This window comes from Rhipicephalus microplus, chromosome 9 (assembly GCF_043290135.1).
Source record: "Rhipicephalus microplus isolate Deutch F79 chromosome 9, USDA_Rmic, whole genome shotgun sequence".
In the NCBI taxonomy this organism is placed as follows: domain Eukaryota; kingdom Metazoa; phylum Arthropoda; class Arachnida; order Ixodida; family Ixodidae; genus Rhipicephalus; species Rhipicephalus microplus.
This window is the reverse complement of record NC_134708.1, coordinates 44,302,820-44,320,754: the sequence shown is the minus strand read 5'-3', so window position 1 is coordinate 44,320,754 and position 17,935 is coordinate 44,302,820. Positions and strand designations below refer to the sequence as shown.

The 17,935-nt window shown below is 48.3% G+C and overlaps 2 protein-coding genes across 13 annotated transcripts in view; both read right to left on the bottom strand.

Moving 5' to 3' along the window:
- Window positions 1-7,458, bottom strand: part of LOC119185255 (uncharacterized) — a 49,768-nt gene extending 42,310 nt beyond the window's left edge. For all 12 annotated transcript variants that reach the window (XR_012886316.1, XR_012886313.1, XR_012886314.1 and 9 more), the window contains exon 1: window positions 7,147-7,458. Coding sequence is in view for 1 of the 12 variants with exons in the window: in XM_075874394.1 (XP_075730509.1) it covers window positions 7,147-7,192 (46 nt within the window). In the remaining 11 variants the exon portion in view is untranslated. The remainder of the gene's footprint in view (window positions 1-7,146) is intronic.
- A 3,203-nt stretch (window positions 7,459-10,661) lies between these two features.
- LOC142772210 (uncharacterized) lies at window positions 10,662-12,125 on the bottom strand. The gene has a single exon (XM_075874404.1). The coding sequence runs from the start codon at window positions 11,669-11,671 to the stop codon at window positions 11,036-11,038; it is 636 nt and encodes a 211-aa protein (XP_075730519.1). The 5' UTR covers window positions 11,672-12,125; the 3' UTR covers window positions 10,662-11,035.
- Between the last annotated feature and the right edge of the window lie 5,810 nt (window positions 12,126-17,935).

Genomic DNA, 17,935 nt, shown 5'->3' with positions numbered 1-17,935 from the left:
GTGTCGCCTCAACTCCCAGCATCCCCTTTTCCCCGGACACGGCAAAGCCATGCACAGCTAGGCGTAGCAGGGAGTCGAAACTACCCTGTTAGCGCGGGTCCGTGGTGTCGCTATCCATCGAACGCCTACTAGCACAGACACCCCTGCGGGGTGGTCACGAAGTTCAAAAGGGTTTGTTTTTTCCTCCGAAACAAACCGAAAACACAGCAATAAACGAAGCCACAAGTGCGATTCGCCACTCGCAAGTACAAAGACTAGGCAAATGCGTGTACTACCCATCAATCCCATGGTCGCTAAATGGTTGCAGCACCAGGGTCCCCTCTAGTTAATTTTAGGAAACTATGATGATGATGATATGTAGGTTTAAATGGCGCAAGGGCCATGTCTTGGCCAAAGAGTGCCATGAAAAAGATGGAGGAGTGGCAATGATTTGGAATGTAACAATGACTAAGATGATGCTACAGGGCTGTATAAAAGCCTAAAATTGCTCGCCTTAAGATGGATAAAACGTAATATATTACTATAAACTATGGAAAGGTCAACTATAACCTAACTATGTATATCATCATCATCATCATAATCAGCCTAACAACGTCCACTGCAGGACAAAGGCCTCTCCCATGTTCCGCCAGTTAACTCGGTCCTGTGCTTGCTGCTGCCAATTTATACCCGCAAACTTCTTAATCTCATCTGCCCATCTTCTGTCTCCCACTAACTCTCTTGCCTTCTCTGGGAATCCAGTTAGTTACCCTTAATGACCAGCGGTTATCCTGTCTAGGGGCTACATGCCTGGCCCATGTCCATTTTCTCTTTTTGATTTCAACTATGATATCCTTAACCCCCGTTTGTTCCCTAATCCACTCTGCTCTCTTGTCTCTTAAGGTTACACCTATCATTTTTCTTTCCATTTCTCGGTGCATCGTCCTCAATTTAAGCTGAACCCTCTTTGCAAGTCTCACGGTTTTTGCTTCGTAGTTAAGTACCAACAAGATACAGCTGTTATATACCTTCCTCTTAAGGGATAGTGGCAATATATTGTACCGCATATCAAGGGGATGGAAAGATGAGGTCGAGCAAAGAGGAGGATAGAGAATAAATTGTAGCATAGTCTTGTCTATATAGCAACAGAGTGGGAAAGAATGGGCAAGGGTGAAGCAATGCAATCTTGTATAGCATACGAAGGAGAGGGAAGGAAAGTGAGAGCGCAGAGGAGGGTCAAAGCCACCAGCTCCAATGTCTCAGTCTTCAGTCTTTTCACCACTAGTGCATAGCTTTCCCATTATCTTATTTTTTTATGTGTGAAGTTGCCATTTAGGTTAACGTCCAGAAACGCTCGCATAAACTGCTGCTTTATCTACGACAGCTGCAAACGAGTTCCACGGAATCCCGCAAAAAGGCGGAAGGATTAACAACACGTTTGTAGCATGAAGCAATAAAAAAATCTGCACAGTTTTGTCAGAATGCAAAGCTTCAACATGAAAAATTTGTCCCGGTTCAGGGGGTTGAACCTGGTACCAATGCCACTGCGGGGCAGTCACCCCACCAACTAAGGTACACAGGATGGTAGCAATAGATGCCAGAGTCAAGAATATTTAGAATCGCAGTGCCACCTGTTGGAGCAGTTTTGGGTAGTGTAAAGTCTCACTTCCTTGCATAGTTTGCTGTGGAAACCGGTGCGACTAGCGAGTACGGAGCGACGATATAGCTTAACACTGCATGTGTATTGCATTGCGACAGCCAAAAAGATAGCTACAGATTCCTCTCCACTAGTCGAATGCACTACCAGACAAACTTGGATCACTTGCCAGAACAATGGCGAAAACCAAAGCCGACATGACAGCTCCGCCAGTTACACAGTAAAGTCAAACCCACTTATATAACCAATATTGGTTTTAACAATATATCGGTTATATCAGTGAGAAGCCGCTGCACCATGAACCTCTGTATGTTTTATATGGTGAAATAACCTGCTTACAGCAATGCCCGCATACCACATCATTGGGGTGTCAGTGCTGAGAGGTAATGAAGCGGTACATCGTTGAAAAGAAAGACGAAAACGAGAGATTCAAGCTGCTGAAACCCGCCCCCATTTTTAATGACCCCCCACACCCCCTTAGAGCACGCTTCACTGCATAGCATTCTGGCACTGCACTAAAGCAGACTTTTGAATTCTGCTGTGGCACGGCAGCCGCTATTGACTTGTGTAAATACACTTTCTGCAATGCAAGTTGAGTAAAAAGCTAACACTCCAAAAAGTTTAGTGATCCGAAACATGTCATAAATTGGCTCTATGGGGCTTGTCGCAGCCCCATGAAAGCATCCAAACTTTCAAGAATGTCAGAAAAATCAGCAGTTTTGTCATCATCTCTGATGTCCGTTGGCACATTCCATCCCGATGATGTAGTTTTTTTCAGAACAGCCCGCCATCTCCATATTTTGCTTTTTTTTTCTTGCAACCTATCTATAGCCCTTATTGGTTATAACAATAGAATTTTCATGGCACTTGAGTATCATTATAAGTGGCTTCAGCTGTACTTCCGCAATAAATGTTACCGCTGAATTGTGTGTTGGCATGGACATGAAGGACTGAATACTAACATTCAGTTTTAACAATTTCTATAGCTGTCAAATGAAGCAGGGCGGCAAGAGCGCTGGGTACAGGCCGTTGAACATAATCGGATTACTCGAATTATCCACAGCAAACCACTTGAAAAAATGACTTTGCTGTTAGTGTTTTGCAATCTTCACAATGAAGCTCAGTAGAGTCTCTGATGACGGTGCATGCCGTGTAACATGTAATGAGCAGCCTTAGCAGTGTACCTGATTGGGCCAGTTGGTGGTGCACAGTGAACAAAGAATGAAATGGCACTAAATACGGGACCAGAAAAAGACAGACACGGCGCTGAACAAATCGTAAAACAGGAGGGTTCTCCGTCAAGCGCAGTGTCCGTGTCTTTTCGTCGTCCTGTCTCTGGGGTTGTATTATTCTTCATTCACAGTGAGCAGCTAAATTCACACTGAGGACACGTAATAAACATCAAGCACACGGCCACCTCTTATAATCTGAATTGGTCATCATGGCACAGCATTGCAGAAGTACGTTTCGAAGGCCCAACAATCCGGTTTTAACGAGGAAATGCAAACATGTGCATCACACACGTAAGCCACAAGCTGCTCATTGCCACCACTTTCAGGTTTGTTTTGCCTTCAGTCGGGGTGTCTACCAATTTGATTTTTCCAAATTCCCTGACTTTTCAAGGTTTTCATGATGACTAAAGGCAAGTTCCATGACAGTCATGTCTGCTAGGAAAACTCTGTGCACAGAAAACAAACCCTCCACTGGTAAAAAGAAATTGGGTGCTCATATAAAATAAGTAAACATATTTACCACATGCGCTCAGAATGTTCACAGCATGTGCGGTAATATGAAAAAATACGTATATCTGGCCAAAATAAAACCTCAGACACAAGAAGTGAACAAGTTGGCTGTTTAATGTTTGAAAGAACCAGTAAGCAAATACACGAGTTAAAATTAAGTGCAGCTGAAATTTAAAGGAGCCTATGATAGTGCAACAACGCAGCCAAAGCTGCTAGAAAACTTGAAGCCTGACCACTCGTGTGCATAGCGTCTCAGCACATGGTTTTTTGAGGCCGTGCTGCGCCCTCTTCCTTCACTCCCTCACTTCAGAGAGAGAGGCACGTGTCTATGCTAAGCTGCAGTCTCCTCTCCCTTCACTGGTAGAGGACGCAGCGACCCATCGGTTCATACGTGAAGTTTAATGTCCGGAAACCGTCCTATGATTATGATAGACACCGTAGTCGAGGACTCTGCAAATTTCGACCGCCTGGGATTCTTCAACGTGCACCGAAATCTGAGCACACAAGCCTACAGCATTTTCGTCTCCATCGAAAATGCAACCGCAGCAGCCGGGATTCAATCCCGCAACCTGTGGGTCAGAAGCCGAGTATTTCACCCACTAGACCACCGTGGCGAGGCCGCAGCGCTGCGTCGATAAGCCAAACGGGCGGCAAGGCGCACATGTGGTCAGACTTTTTAAAAGTGCTGCCATCTCATGCCATTCGTGCAAAAGGACGCAGGAGCCTGTGACCGTTTCCGCCACTGGAGTAAATGCCCAGACCGCTGAGAATATGGATCGGATTGAATGAGATCAGATTGAATGAGACTATTCAGAATGTGGATTGGATTTGAACTGATCCACCCTAGATTGCTATTATAATGATACTATCCAAAACTGCATTTTCTGACATCAACTAATGAGAATTTTGCAAGGACGAAACTGTACTGCATTTTTTTTACAACAAGCAGATGCATGTTGGTGTTTTATTTCACTAGGATTTGACGCTTGGACAGCAACAAAAGTCCTCAGATGACTGCAATGAAAACTAACGGTAGCATTTGAAGCGCTGACACTTGAACATGTGGTGGCAAGAAGCAATCTGTCAGGTTGCAACAGCTTTCTCGATTCCATAGATGAATTACGGATGCCAGCATGTTACCTTTGTTTACGTACTCTTCTATAGACGTGATACTAAAAATAATTACCGATTTAATAACACCATTTCAAGAAAAAGAAATGTGAACTTTACCTGAAGCTACCGAATGCTACCTTTGAAACGTGAGCTACCAGCAATAAGTGCATAGTCGAGGACGTTCACCGTTGCTTTGCCAATAATAGCAATAGTAGTACTCCTAATATTAAAATTCATGACATAGCCCAGGTACCCTCTGCTCATGGCAGTTCTGGCCTAACCCGAGCCAGGCGAAAATCGTGGTCAAGGCAAACCTGCACAAATTTACCAACTAGCGAGTAATGTTGTGGTTAGAAAGTCAGACATCCTATGTGATATGCAGCAGCAACAGGCATCAGAATAGTGCTTGTATTAACATGAAAGCTAAGGAACGTGTAGTTATGCAGCAGCAACAGGCATCAAAATAGTGCTTGTAACAACATGAAAGCTAAGGAACGTTTAGTCAACATGACAGACAAGTTGCTAAGCAGAAATTTTCCCTCTCTTGCTTGAGCCATAGGCTGCCACGATTGTGACAACCAGTACATCAGTGAGAACGGTGATTTCAAGAAAAGGGTTAAACAACATGAATTTGACATTGTGAAACAACGCATCACCTTGAATGCCCTCACTAAACATCTGAAATCTACGAGCCACCAAATTGACTGGTCAAGTGCACGTGTTCTAGCCAAAGAAAAGGTTGCATCATGCCTGCCTCTCGAATTCCTGCACATACAGTTGACTGCACATATGCTGAACAAAAGTGATAAGACAGTTTCGACAATGTACTCTCAGTGCTTACGAGACATATTTAGGCGTACCTAAATAAGCTGTGCCTTTCCTATGGCTTTTACTATCTACAAGGTTCCCGTATCTAGAAGCGAAATCCCAGTGAACTTGGTGTTCTTTGGGTAGGTGTATAGTTTGGTGTTCACATGAAGAAGGAACAGTTATTCAATGCCTTTTTATTTTAAATGCAAAGTATTTCGGCGACTTTGAGCACATCTATCTATCTATCTAGCCGCTTACGTTTGAGTGCTCTCGTGGTTACCCCTTAATTTGGCGTGAACAAAAATTAGCATGCGAGGGTAAGATGGTTTGACGAATATGATGCGTTGGTCAGGACATAAATAATGTCACAATCTTGTCGCGTACTTCGTGAAATAGTTTCCACCAGACAGAGGCAGATACCCATGGGTGGGTATGTGCCACTGGTATGCGTGTGTGTGCCACAGGTGATTCACACTTAATATCTACCCAGGAACGACTAGAACACACGAGGGCGATTTTCAAGAATGAGCGTTAACAAATACCCGACATCAGTATCGTCAACCCGACTAATGCAAAGAATAAATGTCAGGATCCCAGCTGAAATCGAACCCAAGCATTCTGTGTGGCAATGAAGCATTTTACCACAGAGCTACGCCAGGTCTCGGAACTAATTTTCAAATAGAGGCTAATCTTCGTGAGACATCAATAGTGGTTGCTGTGCTACCTACCCAATTTTAGAAACATTACATATGTACTCCTTTGATACAGCCGTCACATCAGGTTAACGTCAATTGTGGTTAGTTGTCATGCACTGAAGTTAATTTATGTAGCAGTGTCCAGGGCCAGCATCCTCGCAAGCATCAGCGCTTCATATCAGCTTCTGGTGCTGCTAATACGCATGTTCCAGTTGACATCGTTGCGCAAGAGCAAACGACTGGTTATGTAAACATCTGCAACTCTTTAACGTATGTCTGTGCGTACAACATTTGTACATATATTTAGCGCCATTTCATGACGTGTCACTCAATAAAAAACGTTGCAACACGGTCACTTTGCCTCCGCATTCTTCGCATAATCTGCCAAATTTTTTTTATTTCAGGCCTCGTCTAGTTGTTCATTTCGGTTTGTTATGTATTCAAAATAGAAAGGTTCAAGGATAGTAGATGCAGCCGAAGGTGCAACGTTTTAAGCTTTTATCAACGGATATGCTTATTTTTGTTACGGTCGCACAGACTGCCGCCAGTTTTCATGACCTGGCCAGGTCTTTCAGAAATTCCCTGACTTTTCCCCGACTTTTCCAGAAGTGTCCGAATTCCCCGACTATTTCAGGTTGGTAGACACCCTGCTTCAGTTTTACAATGTGAAAGCAGTCGCGCATGTATCCGCATATTCCGAATATACAAGAAGAAAACTGTCCCCCAGAACACAGAAGCCATGCAATAAAACAGTCCAACTAACTGCTTATTGGATGTTAACAGGAGAATGCAGCTGAAAAAGTGAAAATCGCCGGAGCCATTCAATCCTGACAAAGCGAGCATATTACCACAGATAGTGACATACATAGCGAACTTATTGATGATGTATGCACTTAATAACTTCGAAACTGTGTGTATATATACCCAAATTTAACAGATTCTGGGGCAAACACATTTAGGTCAGAGGGCTTGCCTCGAAATGAATGACGTGAAATGCTCTCTTGTATAATTGCGAGCAACACCTACTTGCAAGTTACAGCGCGAAAATACCTGAAAAGTTGTTTTTGCGTAGTAAATATACAAAGCAAATGCACACATGATTTACGACATCTACACAAGAGTTTTCCAGGACCCATTTTCCCGCACATACCATGTGTCTTCCACTGGTCCGACTCGGTGTTCGCACTGGTATGCATCTGTAGCGAACACAACCCACAACCACTCTAGCGACGTATCGTCGAGTCTCCGCAGCGATGCTTCCACAATCTTTCACTGCTCAGCAGCGCGTTACCCGAAACCACACAACTTCGTGCCCTTGCACTGACGATGCACACACGTACGCATAACTAAAGGTTCCGATATCATTCGATTACGATGCCTCGCATACGCCTTGCTTTTTCACTCTGATAGCAGCAGCGATAAACTGACTTCGCCGCGCCGCCACAGAACACCTACCGTTGGCCGCCACCATGATGATGATGATGATGAGTAAAGGCCTCCCCTTTGAATCGGGGTGACGGCATGCGCCATCTAGCCTACCTTAATAGTTCGAGTTTAAATTCTGTCCCTCAACTCGGATGTCTTTTTAATTTTGCCCAGCCGCTACTCTTGGCTGGGATGTTATTTTATCGACTTCTCTGCTTTTCCTCCACCAATACTCTAGCCGCTGCTTAGTAATACCTACTGCTGACCAGTTAATGCTTCCATCAACCGCGAAGCCCAGCGCCTCAGACAGTGTGACCTTCCCCCCATTTCTATCCGGCTGAATCTTTTGACATTCCATGACTATGTGGTCGATTGTTTCTTTATTTATGCCACATCCAACACATGCAGCAAGCGCGGTGGCGACATTTGCGGCGAGAAATGTTACTGTCTTACGTAGAAATATTGCTTCTACCAATTCGCTATGCAGAAAATTGTTCAGACGCATATTGCAGTGCATATAATTGTGTGATGTTTCTTAGTTTGTGAATAATCGCTGTGTTTTTTTTTCTTTTTTTATATGGGTGCGAACCAATCAGCTTTGAATGCATTTTCTTGTTTCGCTACATTTCAAGTGACATATTCACACTGTCAAGATCCACCATATTTTTTCTAGTGACGCGCATTCATGATTGAAGAGAAATGAGAAACAGCCCGATGATAAGAAACTGCCTAACCATACGCACGCGCTACATCGCGCTAGCACGTGGCCACACAGGGCGCCGCGCCCTCTTCCTGTGGAGAGAGTACGCAGCTACGCGAAACTGCGCCCCAAAGAGTTTCACCCTTTTTCTAAGAAGAGAATCATATAGTTTCTTGGTTTCACCATGGTAGTATATAAGTGCTCTGTGGTTTCAACCCCTTTCTCTTTAGGCGCTACGCCGTGCATTTCTCTTATAACCACTCCACCACCACTTTCTTCGTAGGGCGTGGCCAGCGCGGCGCCGTGTCAGAAAGTCACGCGCTGACACGCTGCAACTCGTACGTGTGGTCTAGCACACGTATGCATTGGTGGTGGTTGTGGTCAGAAGAGGAGGACGGCGCCTAATTTCTTCCGCCCGGTAGGAAGCACGGCGCAGCGCCTACACATGCATTGCAGCGTGTCAGCGCGGAGAGGGGGCCGCGTCATAAAGCCGCGCGAAGACACGCTGCAACGCGTACGTATGTATGATCTAGCACACGTATGCACTGGTGGTGGTTGTGGTCAGAAGAGGAAGAAGGCGCCTAATTTCTTAGCCTGGTAGGAAGCATGACACAGCGCCTGCATTGCAGCATGTCAGCGCACGTTATCGTTATAAGCTACTGTATATGCTACCTTTAGGTACGTAAACGTTGCATATACAGTATTTATAGCGCGCGTTTGAGCGAAGCGCCCTCTCTCTCTCCATAAGGAGAGGGTGCCGCGTCATAAAGCCACGCGCTGACGTGCTGCAACGCGCACGTGTGTGCGGGCTTAAACATATGCATGGGCGTCAGCAGGATTTTTGTCTGGGAGAAGATAGGCGCCCCCCTCTTTCTGTAGAGAACGTATGTGCATGTTCCGCGAGTGTTTTATCCATGCTGTGCCCCCCTTTTTATTCGTAGGGCACGGCACCGTATCAGAAAGCCACGCGCTGACATGCCGCTACGCGTACGTGCGGTTGTGCGCTCTCTCTCCATAAGGAGGGGGCACCACGTCAGAAAGCCACGCCATAGGTGTTGTGTGGCCTGACCACACGCGCTGGCGTGCTGCAACGCGCACGCGTGGTCAGGCTTAAACTTGCATGGGCGTCGGCAAAATTTTTGTCTAAGGTAAGCCGACATAGGCGCAAAACCGCGTTGCACGCCGCTAGGGAACAGAGGTTGTGTAGCTTAGGTAGGGCGCAGGTGCCCGGACCCCCCTGCTGACGTCTATGCCTCACTTCTCAAAAGAAAAAAAGCTAACAGCCATATGTTAATCGAGTTCATAACCAAATAGTATCCTTATATTGTGACAGTTTGCTTGAATTTGTTACTTGAGCATCAAATGCAGATATCTCGTCTGCATGCGGTCCTAGGGTACTATGGCCACACATTATCTGCCAACATATCTATCGATCAATACTGTGTGCATTTCACGTTCCGCCAATTCCGTCCTCCATGCATTCCATGCAGCTATCATGACCACATTCGTCATTCGCGCGTCGGACAACTCTTCACGAGTTCGTTCAGTGACGCGTTGGAACCCAAACATGCTCTCACAACAAAAGCAAAAAATAAAATAAAAAAGCCACTAAAATAGCTGACCCTATGTGCCACCAAACTAAACAAAATTAGGTCAGCGTAATGGCTTGTCTACTTTAATTAAACTAATCTTAATACAAAATAAGAATGAACGCCCATTTATTCACAGCCCAACTCTTATATGACATAGCGTCATTTTTTCTACTGTATTTGTTTCTTATCTCTACTTTCCCAGCCACCATCCCCCCTGCCCCCATTGTCGAGTAGGGAACGGAATGCTATCTGGTTAAGCTCCCAGCCTTCCTCTTTTATCTTTTTCTTCTGCTTTACTGAATCATACTTTACTCTTGCAAGGTAACCCGATCTCACTTAAAACTGGAAAGAGCTTCTTGAATTATGATAAAATGCCTCCCTCCCACGCTGCCAGTAATACACCTACCCGAGCAGCATGCACATTAATCATTGTTGAAGCAACACCTTAATTGTTAAGGCCTCAATTCCCAATCTACAGCAACGTTGTATGAATAAAAAATACACAAACAAGTGCTCCTAGCACCGCATGTGTAAATTACAAAGCTCCATCAAAGTAAAAAGTTTCTGGAGTTCTTCCAAACAAAATTGTGTTGTTGCCATAGCGAGTAGGCTCTCTTTGAGATAGTCATCTGCGAGCACCCCTAAATTTTGCAATTAGAAGTTGGTGGCACATGCACGACTGCAAATACAGGCGCACTGGACACAATAGCGACAGCAATATATTCTATAAATAAGAATGTTTTCACTAAAACATATCAGCCCTCATCTTTTATTGAAGGGCGATGCTTAAAATCATCAGAATGTACACGTCTTACGAGGTGATGTAAGGAAATACATTGATACATGTAATGCCCGTCCCGCAATGCCGACGGTTTCCTTCGTGACGTACAGCGCATTATGATGCTTGGCAAATCTTCAAATGTTTCAAGCTTTGTAGATGGTCTTATTTTGTGCGTATACTGACCTAGAAGATCATTCAGATTTTTAGAGGAATAGAATTTTCACACTTCCTTCCTATTCTAGTTTTCTTGTCTTGCTTTATAACAAGCTGAATGGTGAGTAATACTGCACAATCTGTTGTCACAAACCTTTCATCTAGAAACTCATTTGCACCACACTCTTTTTTTTTTGTTTAGCGATTGGGATGCATGCTTTGTACAGCCTTTTTGGTAATAATCATGCTACCTTCTCTTAATACGAATGCTTTATACATATTTACATTATCATGAATACATTTTTTTCTGTTCCACCTACACTTTTCTGTTGCGGGTCCACGGGTGGTGGCGCATAGATTTAGGAGTAAAGGATGCACTAAAGTGGACTCAGTATAAAGGATGCTCTCCTGTGTGTGTGCGCATGTGGGTAATGAGGTGTGGTTTCTGTAGAAATGATGCATCACAATGGTCACACGAAAAAGGACGCTCTCCTGTGTGGGTACGCATGTGGGTAATGAGATGTGTTTTCTGCAAAATCGATGCATCACAATGGTCACAGGCAAAGGGACGCTCTCCTGTGTGAGTGCGCATGTGGTTAACAAGGTGCGGTTTCTGCGAAAATGACTTATTGCACTGGTCACAAGAAAAAGGACGCTCTCCTGTATGGATGCGCATATGGCTAATGAGGTGCGCTTTCTGTGCAAATGACGCATTGCAGTGATCACAGGATAAAGGATGCTGGCCCGTGTGGGTGCGCATGTGAGTAATGAGGTGCGTTTTCTGCGAAAACGACGCATCACAATGGTCACAGGAAAAGGGACGCTCTTTTGTGTGGGTGCGCATGTGGGTCTTGAGGGCCCCACTGACTGAAAAGGATGCATTGCAGTGAGCACAAGAATAGGGACGTTCTCCTGTGTGGGTGCGCAAATGAACCACGAGTTTGGAGTTCTCTGTGAATGCAGCTGCACACAAGTGGCACTGGAAGGGGTATTCGCCCGTGTGTATGCGAAGGTGTCTGTTCATGGAACCCTTTTTCTTGGTCACATAGCTGCACTGCGGGCAGGAATGCAGTTCCAACGAAGGGGACTGCTCCAGGGATGCCAAAGACAAGGAAACTGCAATGTCACAGGAAGCATAGAAAGGCAACACTTACCATGTGTCACAAACTAGTACTGCACGTGTCTATACACGTACATGGCTGCAGCCACAAGAAATAAGGATTGCTGCATTTATAATTACATTATACTCTTGGCCTACCACATGGTACTATTGATGTGGAACAGTACACCCAGCACATGTCTCTCCAAGCCTGCAGTTGTCTCCGCACAAATGCTAGAATATATACACGAGAGCATCTGCTGCCAATACACACAAGTCCATTTTGGAAAAAATTTAAATACTATATAAAAAGTCAATATTATTGCCATGTGTACCGTCATAGTAAGCACAAACAATTATGTTTTAGCATAATGCATTCAAGTACTTGTTGAAGATGTTGTTCCTTCATTTGTAATATAGCAGAATAAAAAAACTGTTGGTGCACAATAATTCCAAGGCTGTGCAAAATCTGAAAGCCCACCCCAAAATCACGAAGCTTTACAGGGCAAAGTGCAATTGATGTAACCAAATTTACACACATATTATCAACCTTCTGCAGTACAAATGTGAAATGTTGTTACACAGTGTCACAGAAACTACTAGTTGACAAGGTTATTTCTCTCTCTATTCCCTCACAAATCACAAATATTTGGACTGCTAAACAGATTCTACAGTACTGCATAGTTGCAAACTGAACAGCTTAAATCGATTATTGTAAGTATGGGGCTGATTTATGCTCATGATATGAAGCAAACCATTTGTTTTAAAGGTTTCATATAGAACCAGCACAATAGAATGGGAATATTGACACGTGCGGTTCTTTTGGTTTACGAAGAAAGCCGCTATCACTTTCTGTTAAGCGCAACGCAGGCCGCGTTTATCTTGTATGCCACTCTGGAACGCGTTACGACGCGTGTATAAAAGCCGGCGCAGTGCGCCACTGGGGGGTCTTTTTTTTTTCTCCGTCGGCCGACGACTGTTCACGCCGCTGTTGCTGTGAGTTGTGTTTGGCCCTGTTTTGCTGGGCACAAGTTCGCCCAATAAACAGTTCGCCTGACACCGCCCTGACTCCTGCGTGCTTCCTCTCAAGTGCTGCGTGTATCACAACCTCGTGACATCTGGTGGAGGTGCTTCTCGGTCCATGTACCATACGCCCCCGTCCAGCCGTGAGCCAAGCCCAAGCCGCCAAGAGGACGACGCCGACCCGGTCGTTCGAGTGAGCCGAAGACAACAAGGACTACCGCCCGAATACCTGCCGTTCCCCGACAAGGACAAGAAACAAAGGCTGCTACGAAGCCGGCATCCACGATGACGGAAGCAAGGTCTTCGGCAACCGTGGTCGTCAACCAGCACAAAGAGCCGCCTACCTTCCGCGGATCGACCTACGAAGACCCGGAAAGCTGGCTTGACATTTACGACCGCGTCGCAGCCCTCAATAAGTGGGACCCGGACGACAAGCTGCGTCATGTGTATTTTTACCTGGAAGACGCCGCAAGGACTTGGTTCGAGAACCGCGAGTCAACGCTTCGAACCTGGGACGACTTCCGCGTTGCTTTCCTGCGCACCTTTGCAAGCGTCGTGCGGAAGGAGAGCCGCATCACTGCTTGAAACTCGGGTGCAGCTCCCCAACGAAAACGTAACGATCTTCACGGAGGAGATGACGCGACTTTTCCGCCACGCCGACGCCGACATGTCTGAGGACAAGAAGGTTCACCTGCTTATGCGAGGAGTGAAGCAGGAGCTCTTCGCCGGACTGATCAGAAACCCGCCAAAGACGGTACAAGAGTTCCTCTCCGAGGCTACCACCATGGAGAAGACTCTTGAAATGCGGACCTGCCAATACGATCGGCGCATGTCGCCAGACGTCGCAGAAGTCCGAGGACTCTGCCCCGACGACCTGCGCGAGACCATACGCGCTATTGTTCGTGAAGAACTGCGCCGCATGTTGCCATCGTCTCAGCCCCAAGTCGCCTCTCTCGAAGACGTAGTCCGCGAGGAACTACAGCGCTCACTGAGCGTTCCTGAACGGCCACAGCCCCAACCGGAGGCGATGACCTACGCCGCTACTGCACGACGACCTGTCGCCGCTCCTCGCCAACACCAGGACCCAACGTCTCCGCAGTTTCGTCGCCAGCCACCGCCGCCACCCCCGACGCCTTCCCGCTCGCCAGTAATCCAGCGCTCGCCGAGGAAAACTGACGTTTGGCGCACCCCGAACCACCGCCCACTATGCTACCACTGCGGCGAAGCCGGGCACACCTACCGCTACTGCCAGTACCGTGAGATGGGACTGCGTGGCTTCGACGTGAACGCGCCGCGTCCGCGCCCAGGTGAGCGACCTCGCGACATCGCCGACTACATCGCCGGATCGCAGTGGCAACAACGACGACCATCCCGTTCACCTTCGCCTGGCCGCTACGTCTCCCCGGATCGCCGCCAGTACACCGGCCCTAACCGGGGCCGATCCCCAAGCCCCTACCCGGGAAACTAAAGGCAGCAACCGACGGAGGTGCGGTTGCTGCACGACGCAATGCCGAAAATCCTCCTCCGCCGCCGCCGCCGCTGCCGATGACGACGACCACGACGCACGAACTTTCCCGACGTAGTCGCAGTACGCCGCCTGAGCAGAGTCTTTACGACAAAGCCTCGCCGCCGACGCGACATAGCAGCACCGGACCAAGCCGACGCGGCCGTGATCCGACGCCCCGACTTAACCGGAACGCCAGACGACGAACCACCGACCTCGACGTGATCATCGACGGCCACAGCGTCACCGCCCTAGTCGATACCGGCGCCGACTACTCTATCATCAGTGGTCTTTTCGCCGCTAAGCTCAAAAAGGTAAAGACTGCATGGGAAGGACAGGATATCCGAACAGCAGGGGGCCACCTTATAACACCGACTGGAACCTGCACGGCAAGAGTCACGATTCACAGCCAGACGTATTCTGTGAATTTTGTGGTCCTGCAGCAATGCTCGCGAGACGTCATTTTAGGCATGGATTTCCTGGACCAGCAAGGCGCAGTCATCGACCTAAGATCCAGGTCAATCACGCTGTCCACGAATAATGCAACGGCGTCAGACTGCAACGTCGCTCACACTGCCTTGAATGTGACAGAAGAGCAGGTAACCATCCCGCCACTGTCGAGCGTCATCATTTCCGTCGGCACCAAAGCGTCTACCAACTTACAAGGTGTCATCGAAGGCGACCAGCACCTGCTCTTAAACCGTCAGATGTGCGTCGCAAGAGGCATAGCCAAGCTTCATAACGGCGAAGCCAAGGTAATGGTGACGAACTTCAGCAACGAATATAGGCACTTGAATAGGGGCACGACGGTAGCACATCTAAGCGAATTTGTGGAAGCGAGCAATGCCTTCGCCCTCACCGATTCTCAGGGAGCCGCAACGTCGACAGCAGTGTCCGCGCCCGCCTTCGACGTCAATCAAAGCCTTTCCAGGCAGCAACAAAAGGAGCTCAAAGCCTTACTCCACCAATACAAGGACTGCTTCTCGTCGTCATCGAGGCTTCGTCAGACCCCTCTCGCGAAACATCGCATCATAACCGACGCATATGCCCGTCCGCTCCGTCAGAGCCCCTACCGAGTTTCTGCACGGGAACGCGAGGCCATCAAGCAACAAGTCGACGAAATGCTGCGTGACGACATCATTCAGCCGTCTACGAGTCCGTGGGCATCACCCGTGGTGTTGGTGAAGAAGAAGGACGGAACCCTACGTTTTTGCGTCGATTATCGTCGCCTGAACAAGATCACGAAGAAAGACTGTATCCCCTCTTACGGATAGACGATGCTCTGGACAGACTCTACAACGCCAAGTATTTTTCGTCGATGGATCTCAAAACCGGCTACTGACAAATCGAAGTAGACGAGAGAGACCGAGAGAAGACTGCCTTCATAACACCAGACGGCCTATTCGAGTTTAAGGTCACGCCCTTTGGTCTTTGCTCGGCGCCTGCGACGTTCCAACGGGTTATGGACACAGTACTCGCAGGCTTGAAATGGCAGACTTGCCCCGTCTACTTGGACGACGTAGTCGTGTTTTCTTCCAACTTCGACGAGCACCTCCGGCGCCTTGAAGCTGTTCTTCGGGTAATCAAAGCCTCGGGACTTACCCTGAAGCCAGAAAAGTGCCGCTTCGCCTACGAGGAACTATTGTTCCTTGGCCACGTTATCAGCAAGTCGGGAGTGCTCCCTGATCCACAGAAAACAGCTGAGATCGCCGACTTTCCTGCACCCACCGACAAGAAAGCAGTACGCCGATTTCTCGGCCTCTGCGCTTATTACAGGCGCTTCGTGAAGAACTTTCGCGGATCGCCGAGCCACTGACGTACCTCACGAAGGCCGACGTCGACTTCAAATGGGAAACGCCGCAAGTCGAGGCATTCCAAGAATTAAAGCGACGCCTGCAAACGCCGCCAATACTGGCGCACTTCGACGAAGAAGCTGACACCGAAATTCACACGGACGCAAGCAGCACAGGGCTCGGCGCCGTGATCGTGCAGAGGACCGACGGACTTGAAAGGGTCATCAGTTACGCTAGCCGGTCACTTTCGAAGGCAGAAGCCAATTATTCCACGACAGAAAAGGAATGCCTTGCCATCATCTGGGCTACATCAAAGTTCCGCCCCTACCTGTACGGCAGGCTTTTCAAAGTCGTGAGTGACCACCACGCCTTGTGTTGGCTAGCTAACTTGAAGGATCCATCAGGGCGCCTCGCACGGTGGAGTCTCAGACTACAATAATTTGACATCACCGTCGTCTACAAGAGCGGACGAAAGCACTCCGACGCCGACTGCTTGTCTCGCGCCCCTGTCGATCCGCCGCCCCAGGATGACCAGGACGACGACTCTTTCCTGGGACCCATAAGTACCGACGACTTCTCGGAACGCCAACAAGCTGACCCAGAGCTCAAGATCCTCATGGACTACCTGCAAGGCAAGACCGCCGACGTGCCGAAAGTATTCCGCCGAGGACTGGCTTCGTTTTTCCTGCGAAACAACGTCCTCCTGAAGAAGAACTTCTCGCCGCTCCGCGCCGACCACCTTCTCGTGGTGCCTTCAGCGTTACGTCCAGAGGCTCTGGAAGCATTACACGATGACCCGACAGCCGGACATCTTGGTGTTTCCCGCACACTGTCACGAATACAAGAGAAGTACTATTGGCCTCGCCTCACTGCCGACGTCGCCCACTACGTAAAAACATGCAGAGACTGTCAGCGACGCAAGACGCCGACAACTAGGCCAGCCGGACTTCTGCAACCCGTCGAACCACCTCAACGGCCATTCCAACAAATCGGCATGGACTTACTGGGGCCGTTCCCGACGTCAACTTCTGGCAACAAATGGATTGTCGTAGCGACTGACTACCTCACCCGCTATGCCGAAACAAGGGCCTTGCCCAAGGGCACTGCCGCCGAGGTCGCCAAGTTCTTCATTGAGAACATCGTCCTCCGCCACGGAGCCCCCGAGGTCCTCATCACCGACAGAGGTACGGCCTTTAAGGCTGACCTAACGCAAGCGATCTTGAGGTACAGTCAGACAAGCCACCGCCGAACCACCGCGTACCACCCACAGACGAATGGCCTCACCGAGCGTCTAAATAAGACCATCGCCGACATGCTGGCCATGTACGTGGACGTCGAGCACAAGGCGTGGGACGCCATACTCCCGTATGCAACCTTCGCGTACAACACGGCCGTGCAGGAAACGACGCAGCTTGCTCCATACAAGCTCGTCTACGGACGGAGCCCAACAACGACGCTTGACGCCATGCTACCGGTCGGCACCGACGAAGAAGACCTCGACGTCGCCAGCTACCTGGATCGTGCTGAAGAAGCTCGACAGCTAGCCCGCCTGCGTATCAAGAGCCAACAGACGGTCGACAGGCGCCACTACAACCTTCGACGACACCACACCGAATACCAACCCGGTGACCTTGTCTGGGTCTGGACGCCGATACGACGACGGGGATTGTCTGAGAAGCTCCTGCGACGCTACTTTAGACCCTACAAGGTAGTCCGACGTCGTGGTGAACTGGACTATGAGGTCGTGCCCGATGGCTTAACGTCATCCCAACGACGCCGTGCACGACCCGAAGTCGTACACGTGGTGCGACTTAAACCTTATTACGCGCGCTGATTAGCTGTGACACATTGTTAATGTAATTTATTGCA

Excerpts from the sequence above, each read along its gene's own strand:
- LOC142772210 (XM_075874404.1), bottom strand. The coding sequence starts at position 11,671 with ATGAACAGACACCTTCGCATACACACGGGCGAATACCCCTTCCAGTGC.